The sequence below is a fragment of the Armigeres subalbatus genome, chromosome 2, assembly GCF_024139115.2.
Source record: "Armigeres subalbatus isolate Guangzhou_Male chromosome 2, GZ_Asu_2, whole genome shotgun sequence".
NCBI lineage: Eukaryota > Metazoa > Arthropoda > Insecta > Diptera > Culicidae > Armigeres > Armigeres subalbatus.
The window spans coordinates 249,034,178-249,059,660 of NC_085140.1; the positions used below are offsets into that span (position 1 = coordinate 249,034,178).

The 25,483-nt window shown below is 46.1% G+C and overlaps 1 protein-coding gene across 1 annotated transcript in view; it reads left to right on the forward strand.

Annotated features, from left to right (window-relative positions):
• Positions 1 to 732: 732 nt before the first annotated feature.
• Positions 733 to 25,483, forward strand: part of LOC134216153 (probable DNA replication complex GINS protein PSF2) — a 48,809-nt gene continuing 24,058 nt past the window's right edge. Inside the window, exon 1 of the mRNA XM_062695121.1 lies at positions 733 to 1,049. Within this exon, the coding sequence (XP_062551105.1) occupies positions 805 to 1,049 (245 nt within the window). The 5' untranslated portion in view covers positions 733 to 804. The remainder of the gene's footprint in view (positions 1,050 to 25,483) is intronic.

Below are 25,483 nucleotides of genomic sequence, written 5' to 3' on the forward strand. Positions count from 1 at the left end.
ATTGTGAAATTTACATATTTTTAAAGAGGTTATATAAAATTATTCAACATGAGGCTAATAGTATGTTCGCTCTAGGGCCTTGTAACATGTTATTCGGCTATCTTGATGAGCGTTCTTTTGTCGATAATTTGAACATGTTTTTCAGGCCGTAGTGCGAACATAGTATAAGTGTGTAATAAATATATATTTTCATATGATTTGATATTTTCCTGCCTACCGATAACTACCGATTTTTCTACAGTCAAGCTACAGATTTATCAAAATATAATCTGGCCACTCTGGGTAGAGCCTCCCGAATCAATTCATTATCGTAACAGCTTCCAAAAAGCGTCTTCACGGTATGCTACGCTACCTATCGAGAGTGTATACAGACATGTTAAGCGAGAGGTATTTTCATTTTCTTTGGATTCAAACTCTGGATTTTGGCAAATACAATTATGGAGTATGAAGCTTTTAATTATGATTTGTTCAACTATGTAACTAGAAATTATTTTTATCCAATTTCTATTCATTTGGTACCTAGTGGGTCGCAATCCAAAAAGTTTGAGAGTTTCTGAATTATATAAAAAGTAACCATAATGCATAAACTCATATGAATGGTAACAACCGTAATGCAAAGAGTTTTCAATATGCGGGAATGCTGTCAGTTATAACTTGGACGCTTCTCTCTCTCTCGCTTCTCAGCTCTTGCTCAACCCTCTCTGTTTTGACGGTTTTGACTGAAAAGTGGCGCCAAGTTTACAAACAGCCCAGTCTATATAGTCCAGGCAGTGGAATCTACTCTAAACTATCGAGCATTTGAGAATGGAACCAGATGAGCTTGAATTTATTGGAGAAAACGCAACCATCGGAGTGATTCCGAACTTCCATCATGACCCTATTTACCTAATATCGGGACCGATTGGACCGTTCCGTGGAGGTCAGCCTTTACATATTCCACTGTGGTTTGCCATTCATCTGAGACAGCAGCAAAAGTGTCGTATCGTTCCTCCGCTGTGGATGGACATCGGTCTGCTGGAGGACATCAAGGAAGAGGAGAAACGTACCAGGTTAGTTATATAGGTTCTGTTGGGGCATTTAGAACAAGAATGTGGTTCATTCAAAATTAATATCCGGTTATTAGTAACCCGTTGTGGACATGTAGGTAACTGGATAGCACGAAAGATATTTTTGTACATGTGCTGTTCATGATATCGCTGTGAAATGCGCGAGCAGTCGGAGTGCGCGAGCAACAATTTTGTTCATGTGCAACCAGAAAAGGTGGGGGCAAGAAACATTGCTAAATGCGCGAGCAAGTCGTTGCTAGCGCTGCACACAGTAAAATGCGCGAGCAGGTCGTGATTCAGCTCAAGAATGTTAAACTCTAATTTAGATAATAAAATGATTGAATTAATTCAAATTGCTTTTATTAAACACTAACTAAATCAAAATCTTGCTCGAATAGGTCTGGATCCTGGTCTGGATTCTTTATTTATAAGACCAGTATAGTGAAAGTTGCTGTTTTGTACTATGTGCGCTACTATTGATACAATCGACCAGAAATCGCCTTCTAGCAGCATACAGCCCCATGGGGAAACATATAAGGCATCCCTAAGAAGCACCCTGCCTACTGGGTTGGTCTTGGTAGGCCTGGCTTCTATGCTTCTTTGAGCACTATCGAGCAGTTGCTGTTTTGTACTATGTGCGCAACTATTGATACAATCGACCAGAAATCGCCTTCTAGCAGCATACAGCCCCATGGGGAAACATATAAGGCATCCCTAAGAAGCACCCTGCCTACTGGGTTGGTCTTGGTAGGCCTGGGTTCTATGCTTTTTTGACCAGTATAGTGAAAGTTGCTGTTTAGTACTATGTGCGCTACTATAGATACAATCGACCAGAAATCGCCTTCTAGCAGCATACAGCCCCATGGGGAAACATATAAGGCATCCCTAAGAAGCACCCTGCCTACTGGGTTGGTCTTGGTAGGCCTGGGTTCTATGCTTTTTTGACCAGTATAGTGAAAGTTGCTGTTTAGTACTATGCGCTACTATTGATACAATCGACCAGAAATCGCCTTCTAGCAGCATACAGCCCCATGGGGAATCATATAAGGCATCCTAAGAAGCACCCTGCCTACTGGGTTGGTCTTGGTAGGCCTGGCTTCTATGCTTTTTGACCAGTATAGTGAAAGTTGCTGTTTTGTACTATGTGCGCTACTATTGATACAATCGACCAGAAATCGCCTTCTAGCAGCATACAGTTCCATGGGGAAACATATAAGGCATCCCTAAGAAGCACCCTGCCTACTTGGTTGGTCTTGGTAGGCCTGGGTTCTATGCTTTTTTGACCAGTATAGTGAAAGTTGCTGTTTTGTACTATGTGGGCAACTATTGATACAATCGACCAGAAATCCCCTTCTAGCAGCATACAGCCCCATGGGGAATCATATAAGGCATCCCTAAGAAGCACCCTGCCTACTGGGTTGGTCTTGGTAGGCCTGGGTTCTATGCTTTTTTGACCAGTATAATGAAAGTTGCTGTTTTGTACTATGTGCGCTACTATTGATACAATCGACCAGAAATCGCCTTCTAGCAGCATACAGCCCCTTGGGAAACATATAAGGCATCCCTAAGAAGCACCCTGCCTACTGGGTTGGTCTTGGTAGGCCTGGGTTCTATGCTTTTTTGACCACCGTAGTGAAAGCCGCTGTTTCGTACTATCTGCGCTACTATTGGTACAAGCGACCAGAACTCGCCTTCTGGCAATACACAGCCCCATGGGGAATCATATAAGGCATCCCTAAGAAGCACCCTGCCTACTGGGTTGGTCTTGGTAGGCCTGGGTTCTATGCTTTTTTGGCATCCCTAAGAAGCACCCTGCCTACTGGGTTGGCCTTGGTAGGCCTGGGTTCTATGCTTTTTGACCACTATAGTGAAAGTTGCTGTTTTGTACTATGTGCGCTACTATTGATACAATCGACCATCGATATAAGGCATCCCTAAGAAGCACCCTGCCTACTGGGTTGGTCTTGGTAGGCCTGGGTTCTATGCTTTTGACCAGTATAGTGAAGTTGCTGTTTTGTACTATGTGCGCTACTATTGATACAATCGACCAGAAATCGCCTTCTAGCAGCATACAGCCCCATGGGGAAACATATAAGGCATTCCTAAGAAGCACCCTGCCTACTGGGTTGGCCTTGGTAGGCCTGGGTTCTATGCTTTTTGACCAGTATAGTGAAAGTTGCTGTTTTGTACTATGTGCGCTACTATTGATACAATCGACCAGAAATCGCCTTCTAGCAGCATACAGCCCCATGGGGAAACATATAAGGCATCCCTAAGAAGCACCCTGCCTACTGGGTTGGCCTTGGTAGACCTGGGTTCTATGCTTTTTTGACCACTATAATGAAAGTTGCTGTTTTGTACTATGTGCGCTACTATTGATACAATCGACCAGAAATCGCCTTCTAGCAGCATACAGCCCCATGGGGAAACATATAAGGCATCCCTAAGAAGCACCCTGCCTACTGGGTTGGCCTTGGTAGGCCTGGGTTCTATGCTTTTTTGACCAGTATAGTGAAAGTTGCTGTTTTGTACTATGTGCGCTACTATTGATACAATCGACCAGAAATCGCCTTCTAGCAGCATACAGCCCCATGGGAAACATATAAGGCATCCCTAAGAAGCACCCTGCCTACTGGGTTGGTCTTGGTAGGCCTGGCTTCTATGCTTTTTTGACCAGTATAGTGAAAGTTGCTGTTTTGTACTATGTGCGCTACTATTGATACAATCGACCAGAAATCGCCTTCTAGCAGCATACAGCCCCATGGGGAAACATATAAGGCATTCCTAAAGCACCCTGCCTACTGGGTTGGTCTTGGTAGGCCTGGGTTCTATGCTTTTTGGACCAGTATAGTGAAAGTTGCTGTTTTGTACTATGTGCGCTACTATTGATACAATCGACCAGAAATCGCCTTCTAGCAGCATACAGCCCCATGGGGAAACATATAAGGCATCCCTAAGAAGCACCCTGCCTACTGGGTTGGCCTTGGTATCCCTGGGTTCTATGCTCTTTTTGCTCCTCTGATGTAAGTTGCTGTTTTGTACTATGTGCGCTACTATTGATACAATCGACCAGAAATCGCCTTCTAGCAGCATACAGCCCCATGGGAAACATATAAGGCATCCCTAAGAAGCACCCTGCCTACTGGGTTGGTCTTGGTAGGCTTGGGTTCTATGCTTTTGACCACTATAGTGAAAGTTGCTGTTTTGTACTATGTGCGCTACTATTGATACAATCGACCAGAAATCGCCTTCTAGCAGCATACAGCTCCATGGGGAATCATATAAGGCATCCCTAAGAAGCACCCTGCCTACTGGGTTGGTCTTGGTAGGCCTGGCTTCTATGCTTTTGACCAGTATAGTGAAGTTGCTGTTTTGTACTATGTGCGCAACTATTGACACAATCGACCAGAAATCGCCTTCTAGCAGCATACAGCCCCATGGGGAAACATATAAAGGCATCCCTAAGACGCACCCTGCCTACTGGGTTGGCCTTGGTAGGCCTGGGTTCTATGCTTTTTTGACCACTATAGTGAAAGTTGCTGTTTTGTACTATGTGCGCTACTATTGATACAATCGACCAGAAATCGCCTTCTAGCAGCATACAGCCCCATGGGGAAACATATAAGGCATTCCTAAGAAGCACCCTGCCTACTGGGTTGGTCTTGGTAGGCCTGGGTTCTATGCTTTTTTGACCAGTATAGTGAAAGTTGCTGTTTAGTACTATGTGCGCTACTATAGATACAATCGACCAGAAATCGCCTTCTAGCAGCATACAGCCCCATGGGGAAACATATAAGGCATCCCTAAGAAGCACCCTGCCTACTGGGTTGGTCTTGGTAGGCCTGGGTTCTATGCTTTTTTGACCAGTATAGTGAAAGTTGCTGTTTAGTACTATGTGCGCTACTATTGATACAATCGACCAGAAATCGCCTTCTAGCAGCATACAGCCCCATGGGGAATCATATAAGGCATCCCTAAGAAGCACCCTGCCTACTGGGTTGGTCTTGGTAGGCCTGGCTTCTATGCTTTTTTGACCAGTATAGTGAAGTTGCTGTTTTGTACTATGTGCGCTACTATTGATACAATCGACCAGAAATCGCCTTCTAGCAGCATACAGCCCCATGGGGAAACATATAAGGCATCCCTAAGAAGCACCCTGCCTACCGGGTTGGTCTTGGTAGGCCTGGGTTCTATGCTTTTTTGACCACTATAGTGAAAGTTGCTGTTTTGTACTATGTGCGCTACTATTGATACAATCGACCAGAAATCGCCTTCTAGCAGCATACAGCCCCATGGGGAAACATATAAGGCATCCCTAAGAAGCACCCTGCCTACAAGGTTGGCCTTGGTAGACCTGGGTTCTATGCTTTTTTGACCACTATAATGAAAGTTGCTGTTTTGTACTATGTGCGCTACTATTGATACAATCGACCAGAAATCGCCTTCTAGCAGCATACAGCCCCTTGGGGAAACATATAAGGCATCCCTAAGAAGCACCCTGCCTACTGGGTTCGTCTTGGTAGGCCTGAGTTCTATGCTTTTTTGACCACTATAGTGAAAGTTGCTGTTTTGTACTATGTGCGCTACTATTGATACAATCGACCAGAAATCGCCTTCTAGCAGCATACAGCTCCATGGGGAATCATATAAGGCATCCCTAAGAAGCACCCTGCCTACTGGGTTGGTCTTGGTAGGCCTGGCTTCTATGCTTTTTTGACCAGTATAGTGAAGTTGCTGTTTTGTACTATGTGCGTTACTATTGATACAATCGACCATCGATATAAGGCATCCCTAAGAAGCACCCTGCCTACCGGGTTGGTCTTGGTAGGCCTGGGTTCTGCTTTTTGACCACTATAGTGAAAGTTGCTGTTTTGTACTATGTGCGCTACTATTGATACAATCGACCAGAAATCGCCTTCTAGCAGCATACAGCCCCATGGGGAAACATATAAGGCATCCCTAAGAAGCACCCTGCCTACTGGGTTGGCCTTGGTAGGCCTGGGTTCTATGCTTTTTTGACCACTATAATGAAAGTTGCTGTTTTGTACTATGTGCGCTACTATTGATACAATCGACCAGAAATCGCCTTCTAGCAGCATACAGCCCATTGGGGAAACATATAAGGCATCCCTAAGAAGCACCCTGCCTACTGGGTTGGTCTTGGTAGGCCTGGCTTCTATGCTTTTTTGACCAGTATAGTGAAGTTGCTGTTTTGTACTATGTGCGCAACTATTGATACAATCGACCAGAAATCGCCTTCTAGCAGCATACAGCCCCATGGGGAAACATATAAGGCATCCCTAAGAAGCACCCTGTCTACTGGGTTGGTCTTGGTAGGCCTGGGTTCTATGCTTTTTTGACCAGTATAGTGAAAGTTGCTGTTTTGTACTATGTGTGCTACTATTGATACAATCGACCAGAAATCGCCTTCTAGCAGCATACAGCCCCTTGGGGAAACATATAAGGCATCCCTAAGAAGCACTCTGCCTACTGGGTTGGCCTTGGTAGGCCTGGGTTCTATGCTTTTTTGACCACTATAATGAAAGTTGCTGTTTTGTACTATGTGCGCTACTATTGATACAATCGACCAGAAATCGCCTTCTAGCAGCATACAGCCCCTTGGGGAAACATATAAGGCATCCCTAAGAAGCACCCTGCCTACTGGGTTGGTCTTGGTAGGCCTGGGTTCTATGCTTTTTTGACCACTGTAGTGAAAGCTGCTGTTTTGTACTATGTGCGCTACTATTGATACAATCGACCAGAAATCGCCTTCTAGCAGTATACAGCCCCATGGGGAATCATATAAGGCATCCCTAAGAAGCACCCTGCCTACTGGGTTGGTCTTGGTAGGCCTGGCTTCTATGCTTTTTTGACCAGTATAGTGAAGTTGCTGTTTTGTACTATGTGCGCAACTATTGATACAATCGACCAGAAATCGCCTTCTAGCAGCATACAGCCCCATGGGGAAACATATAAGGCATCCCTAAGAAGCACCCTGCCTACTGGGTTGGTCTTGGTAGGCCTGGGTTCTATGCTTTTTTGGCATCCCTAAGAAGCACCCTGCCTACTGGGTTGGCCTTGGTAGGCCTGGGTTCTATGCTTTTTTGACCACTATAGTGAAAGTTGCTGTTTTGTACTATGTGCGCTACTATTGATACAATCGACCATCGATATAAGGCATCCCTAAGAAGCACCCTGCCTACTGGGTTGGTCTTGGTAGGCCTGGGTTCTATGCTTTTTTGACCAGTATAGTGAAGTTGCTGTTTTGTACTATGTGCGCTACTATTGATACAATCGACCAGAAATCGCCTTCTAGCAGCATACAGCCCCATGGGGAAACATATAAGGCATTCCTAAGAAGCACCCTGCCTACTGGGTTGGTCTTGGTAGGCCTGGGTTCTATGCTTTTTGACCAGTATAGTGAAAGTTGCTGTTTTGTACTATGTGCGCTACTATTGATACAATCGACCAGAAATCGCCTTCTAGCAGCATACAGCCCCATGGGGAAACATATAAGGCATCCCTAAGAAGCACCCTGCCTACTGGGTTGGCCTTGGTAGACCTGGGTTCTATGCTTTTGACCACTATAGTGAAAGTTGCTGTTTTGTACTATGTGCGCTACTATTGATACAATCGACCAGAAATCGCCTTCTAGCAGCATACAGCCCCATGGGGAAACATATAAGGCATCCCTAAGAAGCACCCTGCCTACTGGGTTGGCCTTGGTAGGCCTGGGTTCTATGCTTTTTGACCAGTATGGTGAAAGTTGCTGTTTTGTACTATGTGCGCTACTATTGATACAATCGACAAGAAATCGCCTTCTAGCAGCATACAGCCCCATGGGGAAACATATAAGGCATTCCTAAGAAGCACCCTGCCTACTGGGTTGGTCTTGGTAGGCCTGGGTTCTATGCTTTTTGACCAGTATAGTGAAAGTTGCTGTTTTGTACTATGTGCGCTACTATTGATACAATCGACCAGAAATCGCCTTCTAGCAGCATACAGCCCCATGGGGAAACATATAAGGCATTCCTAAGAAGCACCCTGCCTACCGGGTTGGGCTTGGTAGGCCTGGGTTCTATGCATTTTTGACCAGTATAGTGAAGTTGCTGTTTTGTACTATGTGCGCTACTATTGATACAATCGACCAGAAATCGCCTTCTAGCAGCATACAGCCCCATGGGGAAACATATAAGGCATCCCTAAGAAGCACCCTGCCTACCGGGTTGGTCTTGGTAGGCCTGGGTTCTATGCTTTTTGACCAGTATAGTGAAAGTTGCTGTTTTTGTACTATGTGTGCTACTATTGATACAATCGACCAGAAATCGCCTTCTAGCAGCATACAGCCCCTTGGGGAAACATATAAGGCATCCCTAAGAAGCACTCTGCCTACTGGGTTGGCCTTGGTAGGCCTGGGTTCTATGCTTTTTTGACCACTATAATGAAAGTTGCTGTTTTGTACTATGTGCGCTACTATTGATACAATCGACCAGAAATCGCCTTCTAGCAGCATACAGCCCCATGGGGAAACATATAAGGCATCCCTAAGAAGCACCCTGCCTACTGGGTTGGTCTTGGTAGGCCTGGGTTCTATGCTTTTTTGACCAGTATAGTGAAAGTTGCTGTTTTGTACTATGTGCGCTACTATTGATACAATCGACCAGAAATCGCCTTCTAGCAGCATACAGCCCCATGGGGAATCATATAAGGCATCTCTAAGAAGCACCCTGCCTACTGGGTTGGACTTGGTAGGCCTGGCTTCTATGCTTTTTTGACCAGTATAGTGAAAGTTGCTGTTTTGTACTATGTGCGCTACTATTGATACAATCGACCAGAAATCGCCTTCTAGCAGCATACAGCCCCATGGGAAAACATATAAGGCATCCCTAAGAAGCACCCTGCCTACTGGGTTGGTCTCGGTAGACCTGGGTTCTATGCTTTTTGACCACTATAATGAAAGTTGCTGTTTTGTACTATGTGCGCTACTATTGATACAATCGACCAGAAATCGCCTTCTAGCAGCATACAGCCCCTTGGGAAACATATATAAGGCATCCCTAAGAAGCACCCTGCCTACTGGGTTGGTCTTGGTAGGCCTGGGTTCTATGCTTTTTTGACCACTATAGTGAAAGTTGCTGTTTTGTACTATGTGCGCTACTATTGATACAATCGACCAGAAATCGCCTTCTAGCAGCATACAGCTCCATGGGGAATCATATAAGGCATCCCTAAGCAGCACCCTGCCTACTGGGTTGGTCTTGGTAGGCCTGGCTTCTATACATTTTAACCGCGTATAGTGGAGATGCTGTTTAGATCTCTGTGCGCACCTATTGACACAATCGACCAGAGATCGCCTTCTAGCAGCATACAGCCCCATAGGGAAACATATAAGGCATCCCTAAGAAGCACCCTGCCTACTGGGTTGGCCTTGGTAGGCCTGGGTTCTATGCTTTTATGACCACTAGAGTGAAAGCTGCGTTTTTGTACTATGTGCGCTACTATTGATACAATCGACCAGAAAACGCCTTCTAGCAGCATACAGCCCCATGGGGAAACATATAAAGGCATTCCTAGAAGCACCCTGCCTACTAGGTTGGTCTTGGTAGGCCTGGGTTCTATGCTTTTTGACCAGTATAGTGAAAGTTGCTGTTTTTGTACTATGTGCGCTACTATTGATACAATCGACCAGAAATCGCCTTCTAGCAGCATACAGCCCCATGGGGAAACATATAAGGCATTCCTAAGAAGCACCCTGCCTACTGGGTTGGTCTTGGTAGGCCTGGGTTCTATGCTTTTTTGACCACTATAGTGAAGTTGCTTTTTTGTACTATGTGCCCAACTTTTTACACCATCGGCCAGAAATCGCCTTCTAGCAGCATACAGCCCCATGGGGAAACATATAAGGCATCCCTAGAAGCACCCTGCCTACTGGGTTGGCCTTGGTAGGCCTGGGTTCTATGCTTTTTTGACCACTATAGTGAAAGTTGCTGTTTTGTACTATGTGCGCTACTATTGATACAATCGACCAGAAATCGCCTTCTAGCAGCATACAGCCCCATGGGGAAACATATAAGGCATTCCTAAGAAGCACCCTGCCTACTGGGTTGGTCTTGGTAGGCCTGGCTTCTATGCTTTTTTGACCAGTATAGTGAAAGTTGCTGTTTAGTACTATGTGCGCTACTATAGATACAATCGACCAGAAATCGCCTTCTAGCAGCATACAGCCCCATGGGGAAACATATAAGGCATCCCTAAGAAGCACCCTGCCTACTGGGTTGGTCTTGGTAGGCCTGGGTTCTATGCGTTTTTGACCAGTATAGTGAAGTTGCTGTTTTGTACTATGTGCGCTACTATTGATACAATCGACCAGAAATCGCCTTCTAGCAGCATACAGCCCCATGGGGAAACATATAAGGCATCCCTAAGAAGCACCCTGCCTACTGGGTTGGCCTTGGTAGGCCTGGGTTCTATGCTTTTTTGACCACTATAGTGAAAGTTGCTGTTTTGTACTATGTGCGCTACTATTGATACAATCGACCATCGATATAAGGCATCCCTAAGAAGCACCCTGCCTACCGGGTTGGTCTTGGTAGGCCTGGGTTCTATGCTTTTTTGACCACTATAGTGAAAGTTGCTGTTTTGTACTATGTGCGCTACTATTGATACAATCGACCAGAAATCGCCTTCTAGCAGCATACAGCCCCATGGGGAAACATATAAGGCATCCCTAAGAAGCACCCTGCCTACTGGGTTGGTCTTGGTAGGCCTGGGTTCTATGCTTTTTTGACCAGTATAGTGAAAGTTGCTGTTTTGTACTATGTGTGCTACTATTGATACAATCGACCAGAAATCGTCTTCTAGCAGCATACAGCCCCTTGGGGAAACATATAAGGCATCCCTAAGAAGCACTCTGCCTACTGGGTTGGCCTTGGTAGGCCTGGGTTCTATGCTTTTTTGACCACTATAATGAAAGTTGCTGTTTTGTACTATGTGCGCTACTATTGATACAATCGACCAGAAATCGCCTTCTAGCAGCATACAGCCCTTGGGGAAACATATAAGGCATCCCTAAGAAGCACCCTGCCTACTGGGTTGGTCTTGGTAGGCCTGGGTTCTATGCTTTTTTGACCACTGTAGTGAAAGCTGCTGTTTTGTACTATCTGCGCTACTATTGATACAATCGACCAGAAATCGCCTTCTAGCAGTATACAGCCCCATGGGGAATCATATAAGGCATCCCTAAGAAGCACCCTGCCTACTGGGTTGGTCTTGGTAGGCCTGGCTTCTATGCTTTTTTGACCAGTATAGTGAAGTTGCTGTTTTGTACTATGTGCGCTACTATTGATACAATCGACCATCGATATAAGGCATCCCTAAGAAGCACCCTGCCTACTGGGTTGGCCTTGGTAGGCCTGGGTTCTATGCTTTTTTGACCACTATAATGAAAGTTGCTGTTTTGTACTATGTGCGCTACTATTGATACAATCGACCAGAAATCGCCTTCTAGCAGCATACAGCCCCTTGGGGAAACATATAAGGCATCCCTAAGAAGCACCCTGCCTACTGGGTTGGTCTTGGTAGGCCTGGGTTCTATGCTTTTTTGACCACTGTAGTGAAAGCTGCTGTTTTGTACTATGTGCGCTACTATTGATACAATCGACCAGAAATCGCCTTCTAGCAGCATACAGCCCCATGGGGAAACATATAAGGCATCCCTAGAAGCACCCTGCCTACTGGGTTGGTCTTGGTAGGCCTGGGTTCTATGCTTTTTGGCATCCCTAAGAGCACCCTGCCTACCGGGTTGGTCTTGGTAGGCCTGGGTTCTATGCTTTTTTGACCACTATAGTGAAAGTTGCTGTTTTGTACTATGTGCGCTACTATTGATACAATCGACCAGAAATCGCCTTCTAGCAGCATACAGCCCCATGGGGAAACATATAAGGCATCCCTAAGAAGCACCCTGCCTACTGGGTTGGTCTTGGTAGGCCTGGGTTCTATGCTTTTTTGACCACTATAGTGAAAGTTGCTGTTTTGTACTATGTGCGCTACTATTGATACAATCGACCAGAAATCGCCTTCTAGCAGCATACAGCTCCATGGGGAATCATATAAGGCATCCCTAAGAAGCACCCTGCCTACTGGGTTGGTCTTGGTAGGCCTGGCTTCTATGCTTTTTTGACCAGTATAGTGAAGTTGCTGTTTTGTACTATGTGCGCAACTATTGACACAATCGACCAGAAATCGCCTTCTAGCAGCATACAGCCCCATGGGGAAACATATAAGGCATCCCTAAGAAGCACCCTGCCTACTGGGTTGGCCTTGGTAGGCCTGGGTTCTATGCTTTTTTGACCACTATAGTGAAAGTTGCTGTTTTGTACTATGTGCGCTACTATTGATACAATCGACCAGAAATCGCCTTCTAGCAGCATACAGCCCCATGGGGAAACATATAAGGCATTCCTAAGAAGCACCCTGCCTACTGGGTTGGTCTTGGTAGGCCTGGGTTCTATGCTTTTTTGACCAGTATAGTGAAAGTTGCTGTTTAGTACTATGTGCGCTACTATAGATACAATCGACCAGAAATCGCCTTCTAGCAGCATACAGCCCCATGGGGAAACATATAAGGCATCCCTAAGAAGCACCCTGCCTACTGGGTTGGTCTTGGTAGGCCTGGGTTCTATGCTTTTTTGACCAGTATAGTGAAAGTTGCTGTTTAGTACTATGTGCGCTACTATTGATACAATCGACCAGAAATCGCCTTCTAGCAGCATACAGCCCCATGGGGAATCATATAAGGCATCCCTAAGAAGCACCCTGCCTACTGGGTTGGTCTTGGTAGGCCTGGCTTCTATGCTTTTTTGACCAGTATAGTGAAGTTGCTGTTTTGTACTATGTGCGCTACTATTGATACAATCGACCAGAAATCGCCTTCTAGCAGCATACAGCCCCATGGGGAAACATATAAGGCATCCCTAAGAAGCACCCTGCCTACCGGGTTGGTCTTGGTAGGCCTGGGTTCTATGCTTTTTGACCACTATAGTGAAAGTTGCTGTTTTGTACTTTGTGCACTACTATTGATACAATCGACCAGAAATCGCCTTCTAGCAGCATACAGCCCCATGGGGAAACATATAAGGCATCCCTAAGAAGCACCCTGCCTACAAGGTTGGCCTTGGTAGACCTGGGTTCTATGCTTTTTTGACCACTATAATGAAAGTTGCTGTTTTGTACTATGTGCGCTACTATTGATACAATCGACCAGAAATCGCCTTCTAGCAGCATACAGCCCCTTGGGGAAACATATAAGGCATCCCTAAGAAGCACCCTGCCTACTGGGTTCGTCTTGGTAGGCCTGAGTTCTATGCTTTTTTGACCACTATAGTGAAAGTTGCTGTTTTGTACTATGTGCGCTACTATTGATACAATCGACCAGAAATCGCCTTCTAGCAGCATACAGCCCCATGGGGAAACATATAAGGCATCCCTAAGAAGCACCCTGCCTACTGGGTTGGCCTTGGTAGACCTGGGTTCTATGCTTTTTGACCACTATAATGAAAGTTGCTGTTTTGTACTATGTGTGCTACTATTGATACAATCGACCAGAAATCGCCTTCTAGCAGCATACAGCTCCATGGGGAATCATATAAGGCATCCCTAAGAAGCACCCTGCCTACTGGGTTGGTCTTGGTAGGCCTGGCTTCTATGCTTTTTTGACCAGTATAGTGAAGTTGCTGTTTTGTACTATGTGCGTTACTATTGATACAATCGACCATCGATATAAGGCATCCCTAAGAAGCACCCTGCCTACCGGGTTGGTCTTGGTAGGCCTGGGTTCTATGCTTTTTTGACCACTATAGTGAAAGTTGCTGTTTTGTACTATGTGCGCTACTATTGATACAATCGACCAGAAATCGCCTTCTAGCAGCATACAGCCCCTTGGGGAAACATATAAGGCATCCCTAAGAAGCACCCTGCCTACTGGGTTGGTCTTGGTAGGCCTGGCTTCTATGCTTTTTTGACCAGTATAGTGAAGTTGCTGTTTTGTACTATGTGCGCAACTATTGATACAATCGACCAGAAATCGCCTTCTAGCAGCATACAGCCCCATGGGGAAACATATAAGGCATCCCTAAGAAGCACCCTGCCTACTGGGTTGGTCTTGGTAGGCCTGGGTTCTATGCTTTTGACCAGTATAGTGAAAGTTGCTGTTTTGTACTATGTGTGCTACTATTGATACAATCGACCAGAAATCGCCTTCTAGCAGCATACAGCCCCTTGGGAAACATATAAGGCATCCCTAAGAAGCACTCTGCCTACTGGGTTGGCCTTGGTAGGCCTGGGTTCTATGCTTTTTGACCACTATAATGAAAGTTGCTGTTTTGTACTATGTGCGCTACTATTGATACAATCGACCAGAAATCGCCTTCTAGCAGCATACAGCCCCTTGGGGAAACATATAAGGCATCCCTAAGAAGCACCCTGCCTACTGGGTTGGTCTTGGTAGGCCTGGGTTCTATGCTTTTTGACCACCGTAGTGAAAGCTGCTGTTTTGTACTATGTGCGCTACTATTGATACAATCGACCAGAAATCGCCTTCTAGCAGTATACAGCCCCATGGGGAATCATATAAGGCATCCCTAAGAAGCACCCTGCCTACTGGGTTGGTCTTGGTAGGCCTGGCTTCTATGCTTTTTTGACCAGTATAGTGAAGTTGCTGTTTTGTACTATGTGCGCAACTATTGATACAATCGACCAGAAATCGCCTTCTAGCAGCATACAGCCCCATGGGGAAACATATAAGGCATCCCTAAGAAGCACCCTGCCTACTGGGTTGGTCTTGGTAGGCCTGGGTTCTATGCTTTTTTGGCATCCCTAAGAAGCACCCTGCCTACTGGGTTGGCCTTGGTAGGCCTGGGTTCTATGCTTTTTTGACCACTATAGTGAAAGTTGCTGTTTTGTACTATGTGCGCTACTATTGATACCATCGACCATCGATATAAGGCATCCCTAAGAAGCACCCTGCCTACTGGGTTGGTCTTGGTAGGCCTGGGTTCTATGCTTTTTGACCAGTATAGTGAAGTTGCTGTTTTGTACTATGTGCGCTACTATAGATACAATCGACCAGAAATCGCCTTCTAGCAGCATACAGCCCCATGGGGAAACATATAAGGCATTCCTAAGAAGCACCCTGCCTACTGGGTTGGTCTTGGTAGGCCTGGGTTCTATGCTTTTGACCCGTATAGGGGAAGTTGCTGTTTTGTACTATGTGCGCTACTATTGATACAATCGACCAGAAATCGCCTTCTAGCAGCATACAGCCCCATGGGGAAACATATAAGGCATCCCTAAGAAGCACCCTGCCTACCGGGTTGGCCTTGGTAGGCCTGGGTTCTATGCTTTTTGACCACTATAATGAAAGTTGCTGTTTTGTACTATGTGCGCTACTATTGATACAATCGACCAGAAATCGCCTTCTAGCAGCATACAGCCCCATGGGGAAACATATAAGGCATCCCTAAGAAGCACCCTGCCTACTGGGTTGGCCTTGGTAGGCCTGGGTTCTATGCTTTTTTGACCAGTATAGTGAAAGTTGCTGTTTTGTACTATGTGCGCTACTATTGATACAATCGACCAGAAATCGCCTTCTAGCAGCATACAGCCCCATGGGGAAACATATAAGGCATTCCTAAGAAGCACCCTGCCTACTGGGTTGGTCTTGGTAGGCCTGGGTTCTATGCTTTTTTGACCAGTATAGTGAAAGTTGCTGTTTTGTACTATGTGCGCTACTATTGATACAATCGACCAGAAATCGCCTTCTAGCAGCATACAGCCCCATGGGGAAACATATAAGGCATTCCTAAGAAGCACCCTGCCTACTGGGTTGGTCTTGGTAGGCCTGGGTTCTATGCTTTTTTGACCAGTATAGTGAAAGTTGCTGTTTTGTACTATGTGCGCTACTATTGATACAATCGACCAGAAATCGCCTTCTAGCAGCATACAGCCCCATGGGGAAACATATAAGGCATCCCTAAGAAGCACCCTGCCTACTGGGTTGGCCTTGGTAGACCTGGGTTCTATGCTTTTTGACCACTATAATGAAAGTTGCTGTTTTGTACTATGTGCGCTTCTATTGATACAATCGACCAGAAATCGCCTTCTAGCAGCATACAGCCCCATGGGGAAACATATAAGGCATCCCTAAGAAGCACCCTGCCTACTGGGTTGGTCTTGGTAGGCCTGGGTTCTATGCTTTTTGACCAGTATAGTGAAAGTTGCTGTTTTGTACTATGTGCGCTACTATTGATACAATCGACCAGAAATCGCCTTCTAGCAGCATACAGCCCCATGAGGAAACATATAAGGCATCCCTAAGTAGCACCCTGCCTACTGGGTTGGTCTTGGTAGGCCTGGGTTCAAGGCTTATTTGACCAGTATAGTGAAAGTTGCTGTATTGAACTATGTGCGCTACTATTGATACAATCGACCAGAAATCGCCTTCTAGCAGCAGACAGCCCCATGGGGAAACATATAAGGCATTCTAATAAGCACCCTGCCTACTGGGTTGGTCTTGGTAGGCCTGGGTTCTATGCTTTTTTGACCAGTATAGTGAAAGTTGCTGTTTTGTACTATGTGCGCTACTATTGATACAATCGACCAGAAATCGCCTTCTAGCAGCATACAGCCCCATGGGGAAACATATAAGGCATTCCTAAGAAGCACCCTGCCTACTGGGTTGGTCTTGGTAGGCCTGGGTTCTATGCTTTTTTGACCAGTATAGTGAAAGTTGCTGTTTTGTACTATGTGCGCTACTATTGATACAATCGACCAGAAATCGCCTTCTAGCAGCATACAGCCCCATGGGGAAACATATAAGGCATCCCTAAGAAGCACCCTGCCTACTGGGTTGGCCTTGGTAGACCTGGGTTCTATGCTTTTTTGACCACTATAATGAAAGTTGCTGTTTTGTACTATGTGCGCTACTATTGATACAATCGACCAGAAATCGCCTTCTAGCAGCATACAGCCCCATGGGGAAACATATAAGGCATCCCTGAGAAGCACCCTGCCTACTGGGTTGGTCTTGGTAGGCCTGGGTTCTATGCTTTTTTGACCAGTATAGTGAAAGTTGCTGTTTTGTACTATGTGCGCTACTATTGATACAATCGACCAGAAATCGCCTTCTAGCAGCATACAGCCCCATGGGGAAACATATAAGGCATTCCTAAGAAGCACCCTGCCTACTGGGTTGGTCTTGGTAGGCCTGGGTTCTATGCTTTTTTGACCAGTATAGTGAAAGTTGCTGTTTTGTACTATGTGCGCTACTATTGATACAATCGACCAGAAATCGCCTTCTAGCAGCATACAGCCCCATGGGGAAACATATAAGGCATCCCTAAGAAGCACCCTGCCTACTGGGTTGGTCTTGGTAGGCCTGGGTTCTATGCTTTTTTGACCAGTATAGTGAAAGTTGCTGTTTTGTACTATGTGCGCTACTATTGATACAATCGACCAGAAATCGCCTTCTAGCAGCATACAGCCCCATGGGGAAACATATAAGGCATTCCTAAGAAGCACCCTGCCTACTGGGTTGGTCTTGGTAGGCCTGGGTTCTATGCTTTTTTGACCAGTATAGTGAAAGTTGCTGTTTTGTACTATGTGCGCTACTATTGATACAATCGACCAGAAATCGCCTTCTAGCAGCATACAGCCCCTTGGGGAAACATATAAGGCATCCCTAAGAAGCACCCTGCCTACTGGGTTGGTCTTGGTAGGCCTGGGTTCTATGCTTTTTTGACCACTAGTGAAAGTTGCTGTTTTGTACTATGTGCGCTACTATTGATACAATCGACCAGAAATCGCCTTCTAGCAGCATACAGCTCCATGGGGAATCATATAAGGCATCCCTAAGAAGCACCCTGCCTACTGGGTTGGTCTTGGTAGGCCTGGCTTCTATGCTCTTTTCACCAGTAAAGTGAAGTTGCTGTTTTGTACTATGTGCGCAACTACTGACACAATCGACCAGAAATCGCCTTCTAGCAGCATACAGCCCCATGGGGAAACATATAAGGCATCCCTAAGAAGCACCCTGCCTACTGGGTTGGCCTTGGTAGGCCTGGGTTCTATGCTTTTGACCACTATAGTGAAAGTTGCTGTTTTGTACTTTGTGCGGTGTTATTGATACATTCGACCAGAAATCGCCTTCTAGCAGCATACAGCCCCATGGGGAAACATATAAGGCATCCCTAAGAAGCACCCTGCCTACTGGGTTGGCCTTGGTAGGCTTGGGTTCTATGTTTTTGACCACTATAGTGAAAATTGCTGTTTTGTACTATGTGCGCTACTATTGATACAATCGACCAGAAATCGCCTTCTAGCAGCATACAGCCCCATGGGAAAATATATAAGGCATCCCTAAGAAGCACCCTGCCTACTGGGTTGGTCTTGGTAGGCCTGGGTTCTATGCTTTTGACCACTGTAGTGAAAGCTGCTGTTTTGTACTATCTGCGCTACTATTGATACAATCGACCAGAAATCGCCTTCTAGCAGCATACAGCCCCATGGGAAACATATAAGGCATCCCTAAGAAGCACCCTGCCTACTGGGTTGGTCTTGGTAGGTCTGGCTTCTATGCTTTTTGACCAGTATAGTGAAAGTTGCTGTTTTGTACTATGTGCGCAACTATTGACACAATCGACCAGAAATCGCCTTCTAGCAGCATACAGCCCCATGGGGAAACATATAAGGCATCCCTAAGAAGCACCCTGCCTACTGGGTTGGCCTTGGTAGGCCTGGGTTCTATGCTTTTTTGACCACTATAGTGAAAGTTGCTGTTTTGTACTATGTGCGCTACTATTGATACAATCGACCAGAAATCGCCTTCTAGCAGCATACAGCCCCATGGGGAAACATATAAGGCATCCCTAAGAAGCACCCTGCCTACTGGGTTGGTCTTGGTAGGCTTGGGTTCTATGTTTTTTTGACCACTATAGTGAAAATTGCTGTTTTGTACTATGTGCGCTACTATTGATACAATCGACCAGAAATCGCCTTCTAGCAGCATACAGCCCCATGGGAAAATATATAAGGCATCCCTAAGAAGCACCCTGCCTACTGGGTTGGTCTTGGTAGGCCTGGGTTCTATGCTTTTTTGACCACTATAGTGAAAGTTGCTGTTTTGTACTATGTGCGCTACTATTGATACAATCGACCAGAAATCGCCTTCTAGCAGCATACAGCCCCATGGGGAATCATATAAGGCATCCCTAAGAAGCACCCTGCCTACTGGGTTGGTCTTGGTAGGCCTGGCTTCTATGCTTTTTTGACCAGTATAGTGAAGTTGCTGTTTTGTACTATGTGCGCAACTATTGATACAATCGACCAGAAATCGCCTTCTAGCAGCATACAGCCCCATGGGGAAACATATAAGGCATCCCTAAGAAGCACCCTGCCTACTGGGTTGGTCTTGGTAGGCCTGGGTTCTATGCTTTTTTGGCATCCCTAAGAAGCACCCTGCCTACTGGGTTGGCCTTGGTAGGCCTGGGTTCTATGCTTTATTGACCACTATAGTGAAAGTTGCTGTTTTGTACTATGTGCGCTACTATTGATACAATCGACCATCGATATAAGGCATCCCTAAGAAGCACCCTGCCTACTGGGTTGGTCTTGGTAGGCCTGGCTTCTATGCTTTTTTGACCAGTATAGTGAAAGTTGCTGTTTTGTACTATGTGCGCAACTATTGATACAATCGACCAGAAATCGCCTTCTAGCAGCATACAGCCCCTAGGGAAAACATATAAGGCATCCCTAAGAAGCACCCTGCCTACTGGGTTGGTCTTGGTAGGCCTGGGTTCTATGCTTTTTTGACCACTATAGTGAAAATTGCTGTTTTGTACTATGTGCGCTACTATTGATACAATCGACCAGAAATCGCCTTCTAGCAGCATACAGCCCCATGGGGAAACATATAAGGCATCCCTAAGAAGCACCCTGCCTACTGGGTTGGTCTTGGTAGGCCTGGCTTCTATGCTTTTTTGACCAGTATAGTGAAAGTTGCTGTTTTGTACTATGTGCGCAACTATTGATACAATCGACCAGAAATCCCCTTCTAGCAGCATACAGCCCCGTGGAGAAACATATAAGGCATCCCTAAGAAGCACCCTGCCTACTGGGTTGGTCTTGGTAGGCCTGGGTTCTATGCTTTTTTGACCACTATAGTGAAAGTTGCTGTTTTGTACTATGTGCGCTACTATTGATACAATCGACCAGAAATCGCCTTCTAGCAGCATACAGCACCATGGGGAATCATATAAGGCATCCTTAAGAAGCACCCTGCCTACTGGGTTGGTCTTGGTAGGCCTGGGTTCTATGCTTTTTTGACCACTATAGTGAAAGTTGCTGTTTTGTACTATGTGCGCTACTATTGATACAATCGACCAGAAATCGCCTTCTAGCAGCATACAGCCCCTTGGAGAAACATATAAGGCATCCCTAAGAAGCACCCTGCCTACTGGGTTGGTCTTGGTAGGCCTGGGTTCTATGCTTTTTTGACCACTATAGTGAAAGTTGCTGTTTTGTACTATGTGCGCTACTATTGATACAATCGACCAGAAATCGCCTTCTAGCAGCATACAGCCCCATGGGGAATCATATAAGGCATCCCTAAGAAGCACCCTGCCTACTGGGTTGGTCTTGGTAGGCCTGGCTTCTATGCTTTTTTGACCAGTATAGTGAAGTTGCTGTTTTGTACTATGTGCGCTACTATTGATACAATCGACCAGAAATCGCCTTCTAGCAGCATACAGCCCCATGGGGAATCATATAAGGCATCCCTAAGAAGCACCCTGCCTACTGGGTTGGTCTTGGTAGGCTTGGGTTCTATGTTTTTTTGACCACTATAGTGAAAATTGCTGTTTTGTACTATGTGCGCTACTATTGATACAATCGACCAGAAATCGCCTTCTAGCAGCATACAGCCCCATGGGAAAACATATAAGGCATCCCTAAGAAGCACCCTGCCTACTGGGTTGGTCTCGGTAGGCCTGGCTTCTATGCTTTTTTGACCAGTATAGTGAAGTTGCTGTTTTGTACTATGTGCGCAACTATTGATACAATCGACCAGAAATCGCCTTCTAGCAGCATACAGCCCCATGGGGAAACATATAAGGCATCCCTAAGAAGCACCCTGCCTACTGGGTTGGTCTTGGTAGGCCTGGCTTCTATGCTTTTTTGACCAGTATAGTGAAGTTGCTGTTTTGTACTATGTGCGCTACTATTGATACAATCGACCAGAAATCGCCTTCTAGCAGCATACAGCCCCATGGGGAAACATATAAGGCATCCCTAAGAAGCACCCTGCCTACTGGGTTGGTCTTGGTAGGCCTGGCTTCTATGCTTTTTTGACCAGTATAGTGAAGTTGCTGTTTTGTACTATGTGCGCTACTATTGATACAATCGACCAGAAATCGCCTTCTAGCAGCATACAGCCCCTTGGAGAAACATATAAGGCATCCCTAAGAAGCACCCTGCCTACTGGGTTGGTCTTGGTAGGCCTGGCTTCTATGCTTTTTTGACCAGTATAGTGAAGTTGCTGTTTTGTACTATGTACGCTACTATTGATACAATCGACCAGAAATCGCCTTCTAGCAGCACACAGCCCCATGGGAAAATATATAAGGCATCCCTAAGAAGCACCCTGCCTACTGGGTTGGTCTTGGTAGGCCTGGGTTCTATGCTTTTTTGACCAGTATAGTGAAAGTTGCTGTTTTGTACTATGTGCGCTACTATTGATACAATCGACCAGAAATCGCCTTCTAGCAGCATACAGCCCCTTGGGGAAACATATAAGGCATCCCTAAGAAGCACCCTGCCTACTGGGTTGGCCTTGGTAGGCCTGGGTTCTATGCTTTTTTGACCACTATAATGAAAGTTGCTGTTTTGTACTATGTGCGCTACTATTGATACAATCGACCAGAAATCGCCTTCTAGCAGTATACAGCCCCATGGGGAATCATATAAGGCATCCCTAAGAAGCACCCTGCCTACTGGGTTGGTCTTGGTAGGCCTGGCTTCTATGCTTTTTTGACCAGTATAGTGAAGTTGCTGTTTTGTACTATGTGCGCAACTATTGATACAATCGACCAGAAATCGCCTTCTAGCAGCATACAGCCCCACGGGGAAACATATAAGGCATCCCTAAGAAGCACCCTGCCTACTGGGTTGGTCTTGGTCGGCCTGGGTTCTATGCTTTTTCGATCAGTATAGTGAAGTTGCTGTTTTGTACTATGTGCGCAACTATTGATACAATCGACCAGAAATCGCCTTCTAGCAGCATACAGCCCCATGGGGAAACATATAAGGCATCCCTAAGAAGCACTCTGCCTACTTGGTTGGTCTTGGTAGGCCTGGGTTCTATGCTTTTTTGACCAGTATAGTGAAGTTGCTGTTTTGTACTATGTGCGCAACTATTGATACAATCGACCAGAAATCGCCTTCTAGCAGCATACAGCCCCATGGGGAAACATATAAGGCATCCCTAAGAAGCACCCTGCCTACTGGGTTGGTCTTGGTAGGCCTGGGTTCTATGCTGTTTTGACCAGTATAGTGAAGTTGCTGTTTTGTACTATGTGCGCAACTATTGATACAATCGACCAGAAATCGCCTTCTAGCAGCATACAGCCCCATGGGGAATCATATAAGGCATCCCTAAGAAGCACCCTGCCTACTTGGTTGGTCTTGGTAGGCCTGGGTTCTATGCTTTTTTGACCAGTATAGTGAAGTTGCTGTTTTGTACTATGTGCGCAACTATTGATACAATCGACCAGAAATCGCCTTCTAGCAGCATACAGCCCCATGGGGAATCATATAAGGCATCCCTCAGAAGCACCCTGCCTACTTGGTTGGTCTTGGTAGGCCTGGGTTCTATGCTTTTTTGACCAGTATAGTGAAGTTGCTGTTTGGTACTATGTGCGCAACTATTGATACAATCGACCAGAAATCGCCTTCTAGCAGCATACAGCCCCATGGGGAAACATATAAGGCATCCCTAAGAAGCACCCTGCCTACTGGGTTGGTCTTGGTAGGCCTGGGTTCTATGCTTTTTTGACCACTATAGTGAAAGTTGCTGTTTTGTACTATGTGCGCTACTATTGATACAATCGACCAGAAATCGCCTTCTAGCAGCATACAGCCCCATGGGGAATCATATAAGGCATCCCTAAGAAGCACCCTGCCTACTGGGTTGGTCTTGGTAGGCCTGGCTTCTATGCTTTTTTGACCAGTATAGTGAAAGTTGCTGTTTTGTACTATGTGCGCTACTATTGATACAATCGATCAGAAATCGCCTTCTAGCAGCATACAGCCCCATGGGGAATCATATAAGACATCCCTAAGAAGCACCCTGCCTACTGGGTTGGTCTTGGTAGGCCTGGGTTCTATGCTTTTTTGACCAGTATAGTGAAGTTGCTGTTTTGTACTATGTGCGCAACTATTGATACAATCGACCAGAAATCGCCTTCTAGCAGCATACAGCCCCACGGGGAAACATATAAGGCATCCCTAAGAAGCACCCTGCCTACTTGGTTGGTCTTGGTAGGCCTGGGTTCTATGCTTTTTTGACCAGTATAGTGAAGTTGCTGTTTTGTACTATGTGCGCAACTATTGATACAATCGACCAGAAATCGCCTTCTAGCAGCATACAGCCCCATGGGGAAACATATAAGGCATCCCTAAGAAGCACTGCGTAGGACCAAAGCGAGAGGGAGATCATCGGCGTACGCGTTCCTGATTTGCACACCGCGAGCGGAGGGGCGGCTGCATCCGGAGTAATCTGCATGAGTCGCACAGGATTGCCGTACAAACACACGGGGCCACGCAGCGTACCGGCGACGGCCGGTAAAGGGCACAGAAGAAGTGAATGTTAATAGTAAGCTAGGCGTGTACTGTGAGTAAGAAGATGTTTACGTTCAATATATGTAATGTTATAAGTCGTGTGTTATGATTTCTATTGGCTGAATCGTGATCCCATCACCTTTAATGCTACCCCAAGAGTCTCATGCCAAATGAACGTAAGAACACATGTGGATACCCTTCACTCAATTGACATTTTGAGCACTTGTCTCTTAAGCAGAGCTACAAGGGAGCAAGAATTCATCTAATTCTACCGGGTTAGTGAGGCTCATTAGGATAAAGTTATAAAGTTCCTCCTGAAACTCCTCCGGAAGTTCGCACGGAGATTCTTCCGGAAAATCCAACGGGAATTACTTCAGAAGTACCTACGGCAGTTCCTACGGCAATTCCTCCGGAAGATCCTATGGCGATTCCTCTGGAAGATCGTACGACAATTCCTTCGAAAGTTCTTACAGCGATTCCTCCGGGAATTCCTCCGAAAGTTCCTACGGGAATTCTTCCGGAAGATCTCACGGAAAATCCTGACGTGATGGCGTAAATCGGCGTGAACTAATATGTATATCAGAATTTCTCCGCAATTTCTTCTTCCTCCGGGATTTCCTCTGAAGCTCCTTTCTTCCGGGATTTCCTCTGAAGAATTTCTCCGGAAGATCTTCCGGAAATTCCTCCGGAAGTTGCTACGGGCATTCCTCCGGTTGTTCCTCCGGAAGCTTCTACGAGAATTCCTCCAGGAGTTCCTTCGGGAATTACTTCGGAAGTTTATACGGGAATTTCTCCGGAAATATCTACGGTTATTCCTCCAGAAGTTCCCATCCACCGAAGATTCCCCCGCAAGTTCCTCCGGGAAATCCTCTAAAAATCCCTACGAAAGTTCCTCCGGGAATTCCTCCGGAAGTTCCTCCGGGAATTCCTCCGGAAGTTCCTCCGGGAATTCCTCCGGAAGTTCCTCCGAATTCCTCCGAAGTTCCTCGGGAATTCCTCCGGAAGTTCCTCCAGGAATTCATCCGGAAGTTCCTCAGGGAATTCCTCCGAAGTTCCTCCGAATTCCTCCGAAGTTCCTCCGAATTCCTCCGGAAGTTCCTCCGGGAATTCCTCCGGAAGTTCCTCCGAATTCCTCCGGAAGTTCCTCCGGGAATTCCTCCGGAAGTTCCTCCGAATTCCTCCGGAAGTTCCTCCGAATTCCTCCGAAGTTCCTCCGGGACTGCCTTCGGAAGTTCTTCCGGGAATTCCTCCGGTAGTTCCTCCGGGAATTCCTCCGGAAGTTCCTCCGAATTCCTCCGGAAGTTCCTCCGAATTCCTCCGGAAGTTCCTCCGGGAATTCCTCCGAAGTTCCTCCGGGAATTCCTCCGGGAATTCCTCCGAAGTTCCTCCGAATTCCTCCGAAGTTCTTCCGGGAATTCCTCCGAAGTTCTTCCGGAATTCCTCCGAAGTTCCTCCGGGAATTCCTCCGGAAGTTCCTCGGGAATTCCTCCGGAAGTTCCTCCGGGAATTCCTCCGAAGTTCCTCCGAATTCCTCCGAAGTTCCTCCAATT